Source organism: Centruroides sculpturatus, unplaced genomic scaffold, assembly GCF_000671375.1.
Source record: "Centruroides sculpturatus isolate CEXI.00-Female unplaced genomic scaffold, Cexi_2.0 scaffold765, whole genome shotgun sequence".
Taxonomy (NCBI): Eukaryota; Metazoa; Arthropoda; class Arachnida; order Scorpiones; family Buthidae; genus Centruroides; species Centruroides sculpturatus.
This window is the reverse complement of record NW_019384996.1, coordinates 236,810-255,525: the sequence shown is the minus strand read 5'-3', so window position 1 is coordinate 255,525 and position 18,716 is coordinate 236,810. Positions and strand designations below refer to the sequence as shown.

General features: G+C 32.8%; 2 protein-coding genes and 1 non-coding gene across 6 annotated transcripts in view; 2 read left to right on the top strand and 1 right to left on the bottom strand.

Annotated features, from left to right (window-relative positions):
* Nucleotides 1-5,280, top strand: part of LOC111633133 (transcription factor Sox-13-like) — a 126,866-nt gene extending 121,586 nt beyond the window's left edge. For both annotated transcript variants that reach the window (XM_023377666.1, XM_023377665.1), the window contains 2 exons: nucleotides 464-671; nucleotides 2,421-5,280. In XM_023377666.1, the coding sequence (XP_023233434.1) occupies nucleotides 464-671; nucleotides 2,421-2,706 (494 nt within the window). In that variant the 3' untranslated portion in view covers nucleotides 2,707-5,280. The remainder of the gene's footprint in view (nucleotides 1-463; nucleotides 672-2,420) is intronic.
* A 3,169-nt stretch (nucleotides 5,281-8,449) lies between these two features.
* On the top strand, nucleotides 8,450-8,541 carry Trnay-gua. Its single transcript is given in 2 exon segments — nucleotides 8,450-8,486; nucleotides 8,506-8,541. It is a non-coding gene; the product is annotated as a tRNA-Tyr (tRNA).
* An 8,751-nt stretch (nucleotides 8,542-17,292) lies between these two features.
* LOC111633129 lies at nucleotides 17,293-18,111 on the bottom strand. 3 transcript variants are annotated; one of them, XR_002758006.1, is made up of 3 exons: nucleotides 17,942-18,111; nucleotides 17,716-17,868; nucleotides 17,293-17,597 (listed from the first exon to the last, which is right to left on the bottom strand). XR_002758006.1 is itself a non-coding variant. In XM_023377662.1 (3 exons), exons 1-3 carry the CDS (start codon nucleotides 18,021-18,023, stop codon nucleotides 17,571-17,573), a joined length of 321 nt encoding a protein of 106 aa, XP_023233430.1. In that variant the 5' UTR covers nucleotides 18,024-18,111; the 3' UTR covers nucleotides 17,293-17,570. The 3 variants fall into 3 exon arrangements, 2 of the variants coding, with proteins under 2 accessions (XP_023233430.1, XP_023233429.1); XM_023377662.1 differs by having other exon boundaries at nucleotides 17,657-17,868; XM_023377661.1 differs by having other exon boundaries at nucleotides 17,293-17,868.
* Between the last annotated feature and the right edge of the window lie 605 nt (nucleotides 18,112-18,716).

Below are 18,716 nucleotides of genomic sequence, written 5' to 3'. Positions count from 1 at the left end.
AGTAAACGCGCATGGCATAATTTCGGCTCACATTAATGGAGAATGTAAAGGAAATTAATTCTAAAATTAATATTCTCTATATTTTTAAAGTATTTTTCATTAACTATTTAGAGACATTGTTAATTGATTGAAAAAATCTTCACGTAAATTATTTTGGATACTAACTCTACGTAGACTGCTGCCCTCTGTATTCGAAAAAGTTAACTACAATTATTTATTTCGAAATTTAATTAATAATACTGTATTTTCAATAACTAGCGAGAAGTATCACAGTATAAAATTATGAACGTTTTTGAAAATGTTATTAAGACTGGCAAATTGTTAAATTTTGTGGGAATTCTATAAAATCTTATAATTAAAAATGCCGAAAACGATTCGTACGTAAACGAATTTTTCGTTTATCAAAATGAATAAAACATCATTTTTTGCTACGGTATTAACAATTTAATAATTAATATATTAGGTGCAAGATGGAAATCAATGACAAATTCAGAAAAACAGCCATATTATGAGGAACAATCACGATTGAGTAAATTACATATGGAAAGACATCCCGATTATCGTTATCGACCCAGACCAAAGAGAACGTGCATCGTCGATGGCAAAAAATTGCGAATATCCGAATATAAACAATTGATGAAAGCAAGAAGACAGGAAATGAGAAATTTATGGTAAATATTCAATTCTATAATAAAACTTAATTAATTACTAATGTCTATTACTTATTTTTGTTCGATTATCTGCAAAGGTGGACCGCGTGATTACAGAACTTTCGTTATAATTAATTCTTCAGTTAATTATATTCTGTTTAATAATTTTAATTATATAATTTTAATAAAGAGTGGCCTTTATTTTCTTTTCGCTAAGAAAATAACGAGAATACGAACGATTGTCGTTATTTCTTTTCAAAAATTGTCACACAAAATTTAAATGAATCGTTCGCTCAATTTTATTAGAAATAATTCATTTTGTCATAATTTTAAGCGTTTTAAAAACATTTTATCGAATTTTCTTTTAATTAAACTTATATTCATTAAGTTTTTTAATTTAATGTTTATAAATATAAAATGATTAAAATTGATAAGCTATTGTTTTTTTTAACTTTAAAACTATCTACAATATCAAAATACTGTATAATATTTGTGCTATAATAATGCTTAAAAAGTAGGTAAAGTAAGACTTTTTGAAGGAAAAATTAGGACAAGTAAAAGAAATTTTTAAAATAGAAAAGAGGAGGATGTTCGATAAAATATCGTGACAAAATCAATCTACAGTATATTTATTTGATAAAATATCTTTCCATTAAGAATGGAAAGATAGTTAACTTAGTGTTTATCTCAATTTTATTTATTTATTTTTATTGTTAAAATTTCCTACAAACACTCATAAGTTACTAGAATAATAACCTGGTTAGATTACCGCCTTTATTTTTCAAAATCATTTACAATTAGTGAATATATAAAAACAATTTTATAAGAATACAAATTACCATTAAAATGTTAATTATAATATTAAATTAAAAGCTTTGTATGAATAACATTATGGTAAAAAGAGAGCAGTAGATATATAGGCCTATATATTATATTTTTAGCATTAGATCTTTGGAATATGTAACCCACATTATTTTATTTCTGTTCTGTGGTTTTTTTGAAACCTTAAAATTGAATTTCACCGTATATTGAAAAAGAGACAGTAATAAAAGCAGAAAATTTGCTGAATATATTGGTCCAGGAATTATTGTTAATTAAATATAGGTAAACATTCTAATTTAATGGAAAATTGTTATAAGAACTTAGAAAAAACTGGAGCAAACATCTCTTTCTCGTGGACTTTATTGGTGTTTGTTTAAATAGTAGAACAACCATTGTTGAGGTTTATATGTAAAAAATTAAATTTTTTAAATTAAAAATTTAATGGTTATCCATTTAGTGATGACAAGATATTGCATTACATATAAAAAGTAGTAGTAACAGCAGAACTAAAGATACGCATTAAATATGCTTTATTTAGAAAAAAATGATCCTGTATTATTTCTTAAGGATAAAAAGTTGGAAAATTTCTTAAAAAGCGGGATATTTCCTACTTTCTAACTGAAAAGTAGGATGATTGTGAAGACTGTTAAAATCTGAAGAAGTAACTTTAATTCTGTAATTACATTCGACCCCCCTATAACACTGTTGATAATTCTGTTTTATATGAATTCCACGTTGTACGAGTCACGTAGATTTTACAAATACGTGTGCCGTTCTGTGCCTGGCACACGTATTTGTAAAATCTAAGTGACTCGTACAACATGGAATTCATATAAAACGGAATTATCAACAGTGTTATGGGGGTCGACTGTATTATTAAAGTATTATAATATTTTTTGAAAACTCTATAAAACTTGTGTATTTATTAGACATTTTATTTCATTTTAGGTATAGAGACGGAAACGTAGGACTTCTCGATACTCCGACATTGGTAAATCCAGCTACAATGACATCACTTCTCTCAGAACTACCAAATACATCAACCGGCGATGTAATGACTAATTTAGCACCTAAAATTCCTCCTCCTCATCCCCAAACAACGACAAACGGAATATCTGATGTGAAAATGTCATCCGCATGTAATCCGGCATCAGTCCAAGGAATGGGTAACTTGAGCGGAGTTGGATCCAGTCAATCTCCCTCAACTTCCACCGCAATGGAAACTTCGACTTGAAATAAATCTCTGTACAGCAAAGTTATTACTTCTCTTAATAATTTGTGTTATTTTCTTCGTGGACCGGGCTCTCCCGATCTGAAATACCACGTGGGAATGATCTCCCTAATGATTCAAGAACTGATGTTTCATTAGATGAGTAGCATCCTGGTTCGGAATCAGTCCCATTATTTGTGTTGTGTGGAAGAAAATAGACAATGAACATGAAGATCAGTAAAATAAGTGAGAAAATCAACCCCAGATCAATTATAATTTCGCTAATTCAAGTTGTTTCGATTCATAGTCAATAAGGGGTATGGTTTCAGAGAATGACAAGTTATGAAATGTGCAATTAAATTTTTTTTTTTTTTTTGATTGACGAAGAAGGTAATAAGGACATATTCTACTCTCTTATTCTTAATCATTTATGTTTCTGAACTGTCTTATTACCGGTGATTCTAAGAGAGTTCCGTCGATTATAGACTGCGTTATATTTACAGAGAAGACAAATGCATTTACTTTTTTTCTTCGTTATTGCTCGTCCCAAGAAAACTTTCTGAGCATATTATTAAGAAAGGATTTTTACCTTTCAAGAAAGAACTTTTATAGAATCAGATGGCATTTCTTAACAGGCATATTCTTAAGGTTTCCAAGGAACTCTGCACTGTTAAAATATAGTTGCGTAAGAGTTTCGTTAAATGCGACCTTTAACCTTCGAATTTTTGTTGTTGTTGTTGTTATTTAGTGTTAAATTCAGAAATAAGCTATCGTGGATAGTACAATGCATTGTAGAAAAGCCTTTAGTCTGTAGAAGTCGCAACATATACTGTATAAATACTGGAATTCTGCTCAAGAATAATAATCATTTTTGTCGTATAAAATGAGTAAAGTAACTTCTAGTCTGTGATGGACAACTGCAGAGTAGCTAGGGCTTTATTGAATGTGTCAGATTTTCATTACTCATCACTTTGTGATTTTTATTTCTAATAGGTATGAAGCAACCGAAAGTAATTTTAGCTCTTAGAGTTTACAATTTTTGGGCATTTTTTTCATTAATTCTCCACGAACTAAAAGCTAAAACTAAAGTTTTAATTTTCGTAATATTATGTAAAATGATTACCGTTCTTTTCTTGTGTTTTCTAAGATTTCATTTGAAATTATAACAAAACTAAGGGCTTAACTTCACTGCTATACTTGGTTGGTTGTCTTTTGACAGTGTCATCAAAATAATATTGTCAAATGTATATAACGTTAAAACTTGATGTGCCCACTATCACTGTGTCGTCTACGTATAGAAAACAAAAGGTTATTAAGCTCCAGTTTCTTTCTTGTAATTCTATAACCTTTAAACTTAGCATCTTACTGTACTGTATTGTTATCATATTTGTGTGATATCTCATTTCAGCCCTTTTCTGATATATCTGCACATTGCAGATGCTCATATTCATCCTCAGGAAGAAGCAAAATGTTTCGTTTTTAGTCTTTCTTTCCAAGATAATGGAGAAAAAAATAAACAAACTAAACGTTCGTCTTCCTTGCATTTATTTTATATAAATAGATATATAACATTTACTCTAAACTGTTGTCTTGGAAGATTGGCTTTTGCTTCTTCATTCATCGAGGCAATGGCCAGATATTTTTCATGCATTTTCTTTGATATTGCTTCTCGGCAATCTAGGGCATTTCCATTTTTCCCCCATATTTGTGTTTTGCATCCCTTTATGTATATTATTATATTATTGTTAATAATTATTTCTCCAAATTTTCTTCGTACGAATCGATCTTATCGAAAGAGGTGTTGTCTCATAGTTATACAATTATTCTTCTTTCATTGTTTTCTTTAATTCTTTTGCAATCGACAAGTTTCAAACTAATATGGAATGCATAGTTTTTAGTATACTGATAATAGTCACGAGAAAGAAAGTTCAGGCCGAATGCACAAAGTGCCATATCAATAACTACATGACGATCATCATCTTGTGACTCAAAATTGCGGGTTTGAATTTTTGAAAATTGCATATTCATTGAATGATATATTGTTTACAGGGAATGGTAATTTAGTTTATCTAAACTTTATGAATTACTTAGGAACATATTTTCGGCCTGTTTCTTTTGCGCATTTATTTCTTTAACATGCCATTTTATGATAAAACTCAGTTATGATCATTTTCCTAAGTATTAATGCTTAGGATATCTTTTTGTACAAAAAAAAATATCCAAGAAAGAAAATTAATCATGCAAATTTTATTTGAAAAATAAAATGAATGATCTTTCTGTCAAAATGGTGTTTTGACTTACAAAATATAAATATTTTAATTGTTTCTATAATTTAAAGATTTTCATATTTTAAAATATAAGAGAAAATTTCATATACAAAAGTTTCCGAAAAATCTCACGATTAAAAATAACAGTAATAATAATAAAAAATTGTAACATGAAATACGTGAATGTTCTGTAATATTCATTTCGAATTTACACATGCTGTAATATGAGCAGCATACGATTTTAAATATTATCTATTGTGTCTTTTTTTAATATTTATGTTTAAATATGTTCAGTCAATAATAAAACTGTAGATAATGTTTGATAAACTGATATCAGAATTCGTTAATTCCCTTAATTTTCGAGATTCTGTTGAAAGAACGATATTTATTTTTTAAATCATCACACTAAACTTGGGTATCCACGTCAGTGATTTTGGTGCGCCAAGCCAATAAGACCATGCCAGCACATAGTCATGTGACTTCCACGCGATTTGCAGAGTTGATATCTACTAACCTGTAAGTGTACGAATGAAGTGAGAATCACAATTTGCGCGGGAGAAAAGAGAATAAATCAACGATGGATGACGACCATGCGATCATCTTAGAGACATATTCCTATTGATAGAAAACAAAACAAAAATAAATAAATAAATAAAGCAACAATTTATTATTTTTTTTCATCTTAATACTTTTTATCCCTTTCATCAAACTCTCCCCCTCTCTTTCTCTCAACCTATAGGTTGGAGGGCAGCATGGAAAAAATATTTAAAAAAAATGTCTTGGACAAGCAGTTTTGCCACAATTTTCCGAAAATTTAATTTCTCAGTTGATGTATTCATTCGCTAATTGTTTCTAGAGCGCCGAAAGCGTTCAAATCGCGCGACGAAATCTCTCTTGCGGATACGCAATTCAAGCCTGCAAGGCGCGCGATTTTCTCTTCCGAGACATAAAATCGCATAGTCTTAAAATCAGTCGAAGCCTTACATGCTGTATAATTACTCATCGTAAATATCTAATTCAATCTAATAAAAGAAAGGTTTATAAAACTAATATTTCTAGAAGTACAGAAAGAGCAATTAATTGTTGTTCAGGATTTTTATAAAGAATTATTTAAGTTCTTATAAAAAAGTTTAAAAATTTTACGCCGCACATTCCATATAGATGATACACTTTTCCATTATTATTATTATTATTATTATTTTAAACAAGTGACCATCTCCTCTTCAATGCTATGAAGAGTATTTCTGAATAAGTCTTCGAAATAGCTGTTTCATAAATTTTTTTTTTGGAGGGATGTTGCCCTGACGTCAACAAACTTACTTTCTGACCAACTGGAAGAAAGCTTAATTAATAAAGTGTGTTGAAGAAAGACCACGTGATCAGTCTAGACAATAGTATTCAAATATAGAAAAAATTTCATTCCAGCTATTATTATATACAGTATTTTTTTTATGTTTAATAAGTTTGCCTGCTAGATAGGCCTACGAGATTTAACTTTTTTATGACCGATTAATGCTTTGCTCCTCTCCCATTAATTATTAACTATGATAAATACTTTTATCATCATTATTCCATTATCTAATAACTTTACAAGGTTGAACTTAGATTTTATTAATTATAACAATATTTTTCAATGTTCACTGACAAAATTCCTGTTCGTTCAAGTCGCGTGTGCATGTGCGAACGAAACTAATCGAAATTTAATTTCAAAATTTAGAAATCAGAACTGTTAAACTGTCACTTTATCAATATATTTACTATTATTTAATANGGACTGTAGTAGTGTAAAGGTTGCTGATATCCATAGGTCGGTGGTTCAAATCCGCCTCGACGGATTTTTTTACGCTTTGTATAAATTCAAGCAGTTTTTATAATGTTATGTTTTCTATATTCGATTTTTATCATTAAAATGTAGTAAAAACGTTCTCAGAAGATTTATATTTATAAAGAAATCACAGCAAGTATATTTTTATTGTTTTACTATTGGTATAAAATTATGTTGATTTCTATTTAAAATGAATTGTTAGAACACATGGATACACAAAACGATTTCTTTGGAGAGAGAGCGAAAGACAGTAAAATGTATTATGGATCTAAGCGTATTGTTATAAACATTGTCTCTGGTATGCGAATAATTTTTGATTTTCTGATTGGGACTTTTTTTGTTTCATTTGTAAGCCTCTTTTCGCGAAAGCAATGTAGACTGACCTAAAAAAAAGGGTATTCCCATACTCAAATATTATTTACGTTCCTTCAGTTTTTTGAAAAAAATGTAATTCTATTGGACAGATCTTGTAACGTATGGGGTTCTGGACGAATTCGTCACTCCTTCTCGGTTGTGCTATTAACGCAGTCATAAGAATATATCATCGTCAAATTGCGAGCTCATGAACTTCGATTATGAATCAAAAGTTTTGTCAAGTCAAAAGAGTTTTTTATCGGAAACATTTTTCAGATCTATTTTACACAGTCTTTAGTTCCTAATTGAAGGATTACAGATATTTTATTTTCTTTCCTAAGAGCCCTTTAGCACGTCCATCGTGAGCTCGGATGATGAGGAATGAAAATTTCTGAATCGACGTCCTCGAACCCGGAATTCCAGAACGGCAGAATGGCTTGAAGAAAATTATAACGTTGGAAGCTATTGCAATCGTATTGTCAGAAAATGTAATTGAAATGCAATTAACAAATTCAAGGAAAATAAAAATAATTTTGAATTTAAACACAGTAAAGATATCTTACAACAACTACTTTATTTTCAGCAAATCGACGAATACCGATTGTCCGTAGCATATTTACTTAATGTTTAAGTGGAATAATTAGTGATATTAATTAGTAGGCGAATGAAAATTTTATCGAGTCATATTGATAAAACGAAAGTACTGGTACTTGTAACTGTATTCATTAAGCCAGATTTAATTTTTATTCAAAGTATTCATTTTTGTAAATTATACAATTAAGATCACATCTGACGCAATTATACAGTACGATGACAAACATAATGACGATAGCAAATTGTCTATTATAAACTCTGAAAGGAATCCATCTACATTATTTTCAATGCCATATGTTACGTCACTATTGTACTTGTCGACACGACCGCCAGTCGCTATTTGTATTTAGACTGTTATATACGTCAATTTTTATAATATATAGTGTAGGTTTTTGTATAAATTCTGAGTGACAAATCATTTACTTTTTTGTTAAAAGATTTAAGAAATTGTTAAATTCGATATTATTTCGTGATAATAGCGAATTCGTATAAGACATAGCATGTTATTACGGCACTTTTTAACAGTTATTTTAATTAATAAGCTCTCACTAACTAATTAAATTAATATTTTACAACAATTTAGTTGAATATTACATTTATAGAAAATTTACGTTAAACGCTGAAGTAAATTAGATTGAAAGGAAAAAAACACTGGAAAAGTTAGTTTCGAATAACTTTGACCCACTTTTTAATGATTTATACATTGCAAGATAAAACTTAACATGTTCCGTCGATAGCTCAGCTGGTAGAGCGGTGGACTGTAGTAGTGTAAAGGTTGCTGATATCCATAGGTCGGTGGTTCAAATCCGCCTCGACGGATTTTTTTACGCTTTGTATAAATTCAAGGAGTTTTTATAATGTTATGTTTTCTATATTCGATTTTTATCATTAAAATGTAGTAAAAACGTTCTCAGAAGATTTATATTTATAAAGAAATCACAGCAAGTATATTTTTATTGTTTTACTATTGGTATAAAATTATGTTGATTTCTATTTAAAATGAATTGTTAGAACACATGGATACACAAAACGATTTCTTTGGAGAGAGAGCGAAAGACAGTAAAATGTATTATGGATCTAAGCGTATTGTTATAAACATTGTCTCTGGTATGCGAATAATTTTTGATTTTCTGATTGGGACTTTTTTTGTTTCATTTGTAAGCCTCTTTTCGCGAAAGCAATGTAGACTGACTTAAAAAAAGGTGACATCTTTATTCCCAAAAATCGTAGCCAAATCTATTTTTTCAGGCCCCCAGGCGGTAATAATTGATAATTATAGTTATTTACAAATTTTAAAATTAAAAATTATAAAATACTCCTTATACAAGTCTTTCCTTCCTTCTTTAATCCAATTCCTTCATTCATTGGGCTGCAATTTGAAAAAATTGTAGACCTATAAATTCCCACTCTTTACCGTTTAAATCTCGACTGAAACGAGGTTCAATCGCGATGGGCACAAGAGAGTTTTTGAAAGTAGATCCAGTCATACGAGAGTTCCCACAATCCCACGCGCGCGAGAAAAACAAGATGGCTGCGGAACAAGTGTCGGGGCTATTAACAGAGAAATAAAAAATATATTTGGAGAGACGATGAGATCTGGCTTTTGTTAGATATGTGGCGAAAAAAAGTAGATGACTTACGCAGAGCTAAAAGAAACAGAATTATGTATCAGGCAATGGCTGCAGCTCTGCGAGAGCATGGATACACAAGGACGTGGGAGCAGATCCAAACAAAAATAAAGAATTTAACTACAGAATATCGGTAAGTGGAATAAAGATATGATTATCATTATGACATATTTCATAATCAGTAGGATGTTAACTAACTTTGAGACATTAGTGAAGTAACTATTAATGAAGCCATAACTAGTGTCCGCGGATTTTTGGGTGCTGCACCCACTCGGTTTTTGAAAGGGGCAAAGTGTAAAAAGACAAACTATGTCGGTTTTAGTGCAATAGGCCCACTCATTGCTAAATGTTTAGCTCCCAAATGCACCCAAAACGAAAACCTGCTCCCAAAACGGTGACTAGCACCCAAACTACATATTTTGCACCCAACTTCCTTCGTATTTTAAATTTTGAAAGAATATGTTGACAATTATCTCTCTTTCTTTGGTGGTTTTTATTCATTCATTTGAGGGGGGAATTCGTTAAAACCGGACCATATATGCTGAAGAAAAAAATACGATAATTAGCTTACTCTCTTTTTTTGTTGATAGAAAAGGGAATTTTCTGGACTAAACAAGTAAACCGTACAGCTGTTCTAAGAATGTAAATAGATTCACTGAAAATCTGCAAAACGTCTTTTCTAAGAAAAGGACAATCTAGAAAATTCTGTATTGACGTCACCTTATCCTGACTTGTGAGCGCAACAGTTCCAATTTCTTTTGTTGGCGACATTAGAAAATGGCAAAATTGTTTGCATCTAAACTGAACATTTTAGCAAATAAGTTTAAAGATGAAGGCCTATGCACAGACAGAAAAGTTCTTCGCTGTTCCATTTGCGATTATATGATTTCGGTTGATGTGAAACATCAAGAACGAAATTCATCATTACGTGAGTTCAGAAAAGCATAGAGAAGGCAAACAGAAAAGAAAGAATTTCGAGCAGACATTTAATGTAGCCGCATTTCAAAGAGGAGAAAAATCTCAGAAGGCAAATAATAGGTTTTATGCAGATTTAACGACTGCTCTTCTGCAAGTAAATATACTCTTATATAAGGTAAATAATCCAGCCTTTAAGTCATTTCTCTAGAAATATACGGAAAAGCTTGTCCCTGACGAGAGCACGCTTAGAAAAAACTACGTGAAACCAGTTTATGATCAAACCACATCTAATCAACCAATCTAAAATCCTGGACGTTGTCGGAGACAATCCTGTACGGGGTGTTCACCAACATGGCCTAATCGTGGTATTTGTAAATCCAGTGATTAGACTAATACCGAGATTACTGACGAGAGGATTTCACCAACAAATTTTAGCAAAGGATTACTAAATCCTGAGATATTAAGAACAGGATTAATGAATCCAATAATCTCGACAATGGCGTTGCTAGAAATATTTCTTACACGTTACTTGATTGGATATTTCAGAAAGACGTAATATGCGCTTAGATACAAACATGGCAGACAAGAAACGAAGTCGACAACCCAATTTTTCTCATCGAGAAACAGAATATTTAATGGAATTGATCGAAAAGTATAAAAATATAATAGAATCAAAAGAAACGAATTCCATATCATTAAAGAAAAAAATGAGACATGGAAAATTCTAACCGAAGAATTAAATAAGTTTCCGGAGGTTAGTAAACGAAACACCAAAAAAAAAAAAAAGAAAATTTTGTGGAAAAATTTTAAGCAGAAAGCGGGAAAAGATGTGGCGTAAAATAAGCGAACACGGATGGGGAGGAGTATGTGCCGATATTGAATGTCCTATGCCACCAATTACAGAAAAAATTTTATCTTCAATCCCCGAGCAATTTACGTCCCTCTCAAATCCTGTTGACAGTGATGTTGATTTTAATGCTCCTGTTGAAGGTAAATTTGTTTATATCTAATTATATTCGTACTCTGCAAAGCAAGACAAATCTTCCGCTATGTTTACCGAGATTAGTACACTAATCGTCCGAATTTGGTGGTTAGTTACTACTGTCAGATTACGTCTAATCTTAAAATGAAGAACACAAAATCAATAATCCTGTATTTATGATAGTCGTTAATCTTGTGATTTGTCTAATCGTTTGTTGGTGAAATAGGGGAGTAGTGTTTATACTGGACGAACAATGGATTCCACAAAACGGTAGTGCTGAACGTTCTTGTTGCACCTCTGACCGGATGCTATGTACAATCAATGTTGTTCAAAATGTACCAATTTGAAAATACAAACCCAACTGCATTGTCCCAAGCTTTTGTTGTTTGCGTCAAGTGTGGCTAAATTGATGTTTGCGTCAAGTTGTGGCTAAATGGTGTCCAGTACAAAAAGGTTTGGCTTGTCGTTACAAATCAAGCATCTTACATGTCAGCATTTTCAAATTTGAAGTGCATCTACAACAACCTAAAGTTTGTGTGTTTGTTAAGTTATGGCAATGCAACACTTGGGCGATCTGCCTAGGGGTGATGCCTTCCTGAGGTTTTTTTAAGGGAAACTGGCCTGTATTTAGGCATTACAGACGTGGAGAAAACCCGGAAAACTCCACGTGGCCAACCCGTCCGAGCGAGACGCGAAACCCACGACCGAACTCCCAGTGTTCAGGGTACGAAGACCGCTTGGCTGGTGGGCACAACCTAAAGCCTAAAGCATGTGACTTGTCCATGCCCTACACCGAGTATGTGAACGTGTAGAATATAGAAGGCCAGCAACTTCATTTCGAAAATGAAAATGGTTCTTCTCAAGTGCCCTAGTCGGGAGCGCTTGCACCAAGACGCAACTGGGCTGCCATTACTAGTGGTCACCCGTTGGGGGTCTTGGATAAACAGTGTGGTATTCTACTGCGAGAACTTCGAGAAAATTAATGCGTTTATCAACGAACTTCGTCCTGGCGATTCTGTGGCCGTCTACAATGTCAAGAATCTGGTCGCTGATCCAGTAGTGACCACAGAGCTCTACCCAGTGCATTCGTACAAGTTATTGGTGGATAAAATCAACGAGCTGGAAAGACGTGGAACTGAAATGCAAGTTCAGTGGAATGTTGTAAGTCAGGTGCTTGATGTACTGAACGGTTTTGCTCTCGACAAACTCAGATCTAGTTTATCAAAAAATCCCGATTTGAAAAAAATATTTTGGATTGCACTGAACTAGAATTCAAGTAAAAATGAAACATGTCCCCTTAGTCTCGGTCGACGTAGAAAAATCTTTTTTCCTAAATAAAGACATTCTATCCTCCAAACGAGAAAACTCACTTTTAAGAACATTGAAATGGTTATTGTTGTAAATTACAATTCTTATCTTTATGTGTAAATTGTAATAAACAACTATGTACAGTGGTACCTCAGGATACGAAATTAATCCGTTCCGAAACTGAGATCGTATNAAAACCCGGAAAACTCCACGTGGCCAACCCGTCCGAGCGAGACGCGAAACCCACGACCGAACTCCCAGTGTTCAGGGTACGAAGACCGCTTGGCTGGTGGGCACAACCTAAAGCCTAAAGCATGTGACTTGTCCATGCCCTACACCGAGTATGTGAACGTATTCGTGTAGAATATAGAAGGCCAACAACTTTATTTCGAAAATGAAAATGGTTCTTCTCAAGTGCCCTAGTCGGGAGCGCTTGCACCAGGACGCAACTGGGCTGCCATTACTAGTGGTCACCCGTTGGGGGTCTTGGATAAACAGTGTGGTATTCTACTGCGAGAACTTCGAGAAAATTAATGCATTTATCAACGAACTTCCTCTTGGCGATTCTGTGGCCGTCTACAATGTCAAGAAACTGGTCGCTGATCCAGTAGTGACCACAGAGCTCTACCCCGTGCATTCGTACAAGTTATTGGTGGATAAAATCAACGAGCTGGAAAGACGTGGAACTGAAATGCAAGTTCAGTGGAATGTTGTAAGTCAGGCGCTTGATGTACTGAACGGTTTTGCTCTCAACAAACTCAGATCTAGTTTATCAAAAAATCCCGATTTGAAAAAAATATTTTGGACTGCACTGAACTAGAATTCAAGTAAAAATGAAACATGTCCTCTTAGTCTCGGTCGACGTAGAAAAATCTTTTTTCCTAAATAAAGATATTCTATCCTCTAAACGAGAAAACCTCACTTTTAAGAACATTGAAATGGTTATTGTTGTAAATTACAATTCTCATCTTTATGTGTAAATTGTAATAAACAACTATGTAGTTTGTAAATACTACATTGTAAATACTACATGTACTTCTTGTTGGTTTTTGTCTAAATAATACAGCAATTAAAAGTACCCAAAACTTGGAAAAAAAGCACGCAAACGAGCACCCAATCCATTCTAAAATTGCTTCCAAAAATCTGGACATTAGTCATAACCTATTTCGTAGGGACGGCCGGATGGCCGAGCGGTTAAGTTAGCAGCCTATCGCTCTGAGGACCCGGGTTCGATCCGGACGAGTCAAAAAATCCCCAGGAATTTTTTGGGGAGTAGTCTGTCTGGATATGTCGGGCCCCGCCCTTCATCACCTGGCCTATCCCATAATGGGCTTGCTAAAAGAAGCCTTCTTAGTTCCCATAGAGCGCAAAGAGTTTAAAAAAACCATTTTGTAGGAGTGCAAGTTGGTGAGGCACAATTCTGCAATACATAACTACATCTTAATGTCTTGGATTTCTGTTTACGGTCATTTGCTTGCGGATGTCCAATAACTTTGCTGCATATAGACACATCTTCGTTGCCAGCTTCCATTTAGTTTGTTGGTGTTCGTGACTTTATCGCGTAGTTATGTAGGTTTTATCATGCATGCAATAGCCAGGTTCTTCTCAAGCGAACAGCTCGACGTTCGACTCGCGACAATTGCAATCGAGATTGTGGGTAAGCCAAGATTAAAGTGAGTCGTGTATTGTATGCGAATGCAATATAAACTGTTTTTCTTTCTATAAAAAATATGATTATCGATATTTTAAAATAACATTCTGTAAATTAATTCGAGTTTCGATCTTAATTNGAAAAATGCGAACTAATGTAACGTCGTATGGTGAGTTTTTGTTCGTATCGTGGAGCAAAAATATGTTCGAATTTCATGTCGTATCCTGAAAATTTCGTATGCTGGGGCGTTCGTAACCTGAGGTACCACTGTAGTTTGTAAATGTAATACTGTACTTCTTGTTGGTTTTTGTCTAAATAATACAGCAATTAAAAGTACCCAAAACTGGGGAAAAAAGCACGCAAATGAGCACCCAATCCATTCTAAAAATGCTTCCAAAAATCTGGACATTAGTCATAACCTATTTCGTAGGGACGGCCGGATGGCCGAGCGGTCAAATTGGCAGCCTATCGCTCTGAGGACCCGGGTTCGATCCGGACGAGTCAAAAAATCCCCAGGAATTTTTTGGGGAGTAGTCTGTCCGGATATGTCGGGCCCCGCCCCTCATCACCTGGCCTATCCCATAATGGGCTTGCCAAAAGAAGCCTTCTTAGTTCCCATAGAGCGAAAAGAGTTTTAAAAAACCATTTTGTAGGAGTGCAAGTTGGTGAGGCGCAATACATAGCAACATCTTAATGTCGGATTTCTGTTTACGGTCATTTGATTGCGGATGTTTAATAACTTTGCTGCATATAGGCACATCTTCGTTGCCAGCTTCCATTTAGTTTGTTGGTGTTCGTGACTTTATCGTGTAGTTATGTGGGTTTTATCATGCATGCAATAGCCAGGTTCTTCTCAAGCGAGCAGCTCGACGTTCGACTCGCGACAATTGCAATCGAGATTGTGGATAAGTCAAGATTAAAGTGAGTCGTGGATTGTATGCGAATGCAGTATAAACTGTTTTTCTTTCTATAAAAAATATGATTATCGATATTTTAAAATAACATTCTGTAAATGAATTCGAGTTTCGATCTTAATTTTCTTCTGACGCGATATTATCATAATTATCTTTGGCTAAATAATGTACTTTATTTCTTATGATAATTCGAGAGGCGATGAGATTCAATTATGATGATTAAAATTTTTTCATACTTAGGAAAAGGTATATAAAGGAAAATTATATTTACTAAACGTCACAATAAATCGTCGACCATGACAGATTTGATTTCTTCTATTTGTTGGTTCCTAGTAAAAAATTAATTAAAAAAAAAAGAAAACGAAAACGAGATCTGATATGAAGTAAATTGCTATTAACAAGAATAACTAATTTTATTTGAAATTATTTTCGAAATCTTCTCAAAGTTTTGCACACTACTTACATATATTGGATCATTTTAAATATTCAGAATACCCAGTAGTCGTCCATAAATTATGTAATGCTATTTTTATACTTTTCAACTACTATCCCACCTCCATAACGGTCCGTAACTCTGTCGCACTATAAAATACAGACAATTAACGCATTATTTAACGCATATCCTAAATCGAACCCCTTAAAAAATTGTAGGTCTACCAAGGAATAATACACTGCACATGATACCGAACGTTTCATTATTTTATTAATTAGGCCTACATGTATAACATCCTAAAAGTAGTGACATAAACAGTACAATTAGCTACGCAACACTTCGGAAGCAAAAATTAATTATACATTACTATATCCTACGGTTAAGACACTAACAGTACGTAACACTTTTATAAACACCTCACCCTCTTGTAGCCTAAGCTTCGTAACCATTATCGCCATACGTAGCGATTACCTATCTATGTATGCGTTACATAATTTATCGACAGTTGCTAGTAACAATAATAAATACGTTTAGTGACGTATAAAAACTTTGCCACTCAATGAAATAATTTTGCAAAATTCACCCAGATGATAATTTTCACATTAAAGGATTGAAGACATTTGACGTTTATCTTTATTCCTATTTTTAAAAACTATTTTATTTTTAAATCCGATATATATTTTTTCACGTTTTAAGAGAATTTTTAAAAAATTTTGGCGACCAAGTAGCACAGAAAAGTCAGGTCCTCATGGAATGTATTCCAGAATATGAAAGTGAAAGTTGGCTGTTTTGATAGATTGTGTTTAATCTCTTAATAAAAATAATTGTTTAAAATGTTTATCGCCCATTAGTGGCCGAGTGGATTAAACCATTGAACACTGGTCGTGGGTTTGTGCCCGAACAACGGTTCGTCCACGTGGAGTTTTCAGGGTTTTCTTCACGTATCTAACGCCTAAATAGAGTCCAGTTTCCAGTAAAAAGTCCTAACCTCCTTGATAGATCGTCCACATGTTGCGTTGCCTTATCCTACCAATCCTTTATGCTTACCTCAATGAAAATTTTTCGTAAGTTTAAATTAATTAAAGCCAAATTCAAGAATCTTAGTGTTCAAATTGGAACTCAGACATACATTCCATTCGTTTTAATTTCCAGCTCGCCGCTCTTTGGGCACTAACAGGACCTTTAATTTTAATTATATCCAGAGTCTGTGAGTTCGGCCATACTTGTAATAAGCGCTATCGTGTTACGAAGGACGGAAACCGACATATCCAGGGCAGATCGCTCCTGAAAGTTTTCCGAGATTTCTTACATGAGCTCGAACCCGATTTCCAGAGCAACAGGCTGACGCCTTTATTGACTCGGCCATCCAGTCGTTTCCCTAGAAATTGATAGTACATCATAGGTCTATACACGATTTTTACGTAACTTTCATGTAAAGGTGAACATCTGTGATTTTTTTTAGTCTTTTTTATAATTCATGTCCTTTGATAATAAAGGGAATAATTTTCAAAATACAGAATTGTATTTGAAAAATAATAGTAGGCCTAGTTTTAGATTATGCATTAGAGTACTGTATACATAAATGTTGGTGTTTTTCATTTAGTATCTAAAAATATTTTTTGTAATTTCTTCTTGTAGACAATCATATTAAAGTTTTTTTTTTATTTAACTAAAAAATATTTATATTTCTAATTTAAAAGAAAACCAAATTTATATAAAATTATAAAACTGCGAAGATGAAAATTTTACACATTTTACTTAAATCAAAAATTCTTCTTAATGACTGATGAATATGAATAGATTTTTCGTGTCAATTCAACCATTTACACGAGTCTCTAAACAAACATTCCGATTAATTTCTATCGCGTTTTAAGAGTGAACGTGTTTCTATTGTTTAACACTAACAGTTATTTTCGCATCTTCTTTACAGGGGATTCGAATAATTATTTCTCCTTTTTTAGAATAACCATAAGAAATATTTGGAATATTTTGTTTCTTTTCACTCGGCCGTATTTCACACGAATATAATTCCTTTCGTTTCCTGAATAAACGATGAAAATGAATAAAAATTCCCATAGAAATGCTATAGATGTAACATACAATTTTGCAGATGTTATCCACTATTTCATCTATAATTTTCCAAATGCAATGACATATACATTTTAAAGTATTTATGAAGGAATGCTCCAAATATTGGACAAAGTCCAACAGTTTTCTAAGAAAAGATACACATTTATATTTCTCGTTTACTATTTTTGAATGTTGCTTTTCTTTAAAGAAACCGAATCCCATAGGAAGAATTTCTTTTTGTTCTGAATAAATTTGTTTTTTTAGTAATAGGTATAAAGTTTTTCAAAATAATTATTGATAAATGCGATTGCTTACCCCATGTTTGGTCTTTTTCTCTGATGTTCACAGTTGTTAATAGAAATATGAAGATTAGTGTTTGTAATTTTGAAAATAACATGAATAACAAATTATATTTTTACTGCAACGTTGTAAAGCAGTTCGTACTGTTTTCACTGAAAGTATTGTTTACATTGTTTTATTTCATAACAAATAAATGATTCTCTATTATAATTGTTTATTTTAGAATATTGTACAATGTGCAAAATTATGCAATTTTATAGATATATTACTTTACCTATTGTTTAATCATTTTTCTTAATTATTTATTTAGTAAATAACTGTTGCAGTAAATTAATTTGACTACAGTAGGTTTTATCTCATATAGCAGGGATGGCCAACACGTAGACCGCGGTCGACCGGTTTTGAAAGTAGCCCGCGAAGCTAAAGTTGAACAATTTGCTTTCACTTAAATTAATGTTTAAAAATCTTAATTCGATAATTTATTCTTACAATAATAGACTGTCTGTGCAACGTACCCATACTGTTTGTATTTATCCCTATGAACAATGCAAATGAATGTTAACGCATGCGCATATAAAAATCCTAAAATTGTTTGCCCGTATTCATAGTCGCCCACAGACTATATTTTACCAAAAAAGTAGCCCCTAAGGGATAAAAGTTTGACCACACCTGTCATATAGATTACTTAGATGTAAGTATTTGTTGTTACTAGGTATTTTCTAAGAAAAAGAAACAGCTCCGCGGCGTATTTTTCAGTTTTGGCATGACAAAAACATGAATGTGATGATAT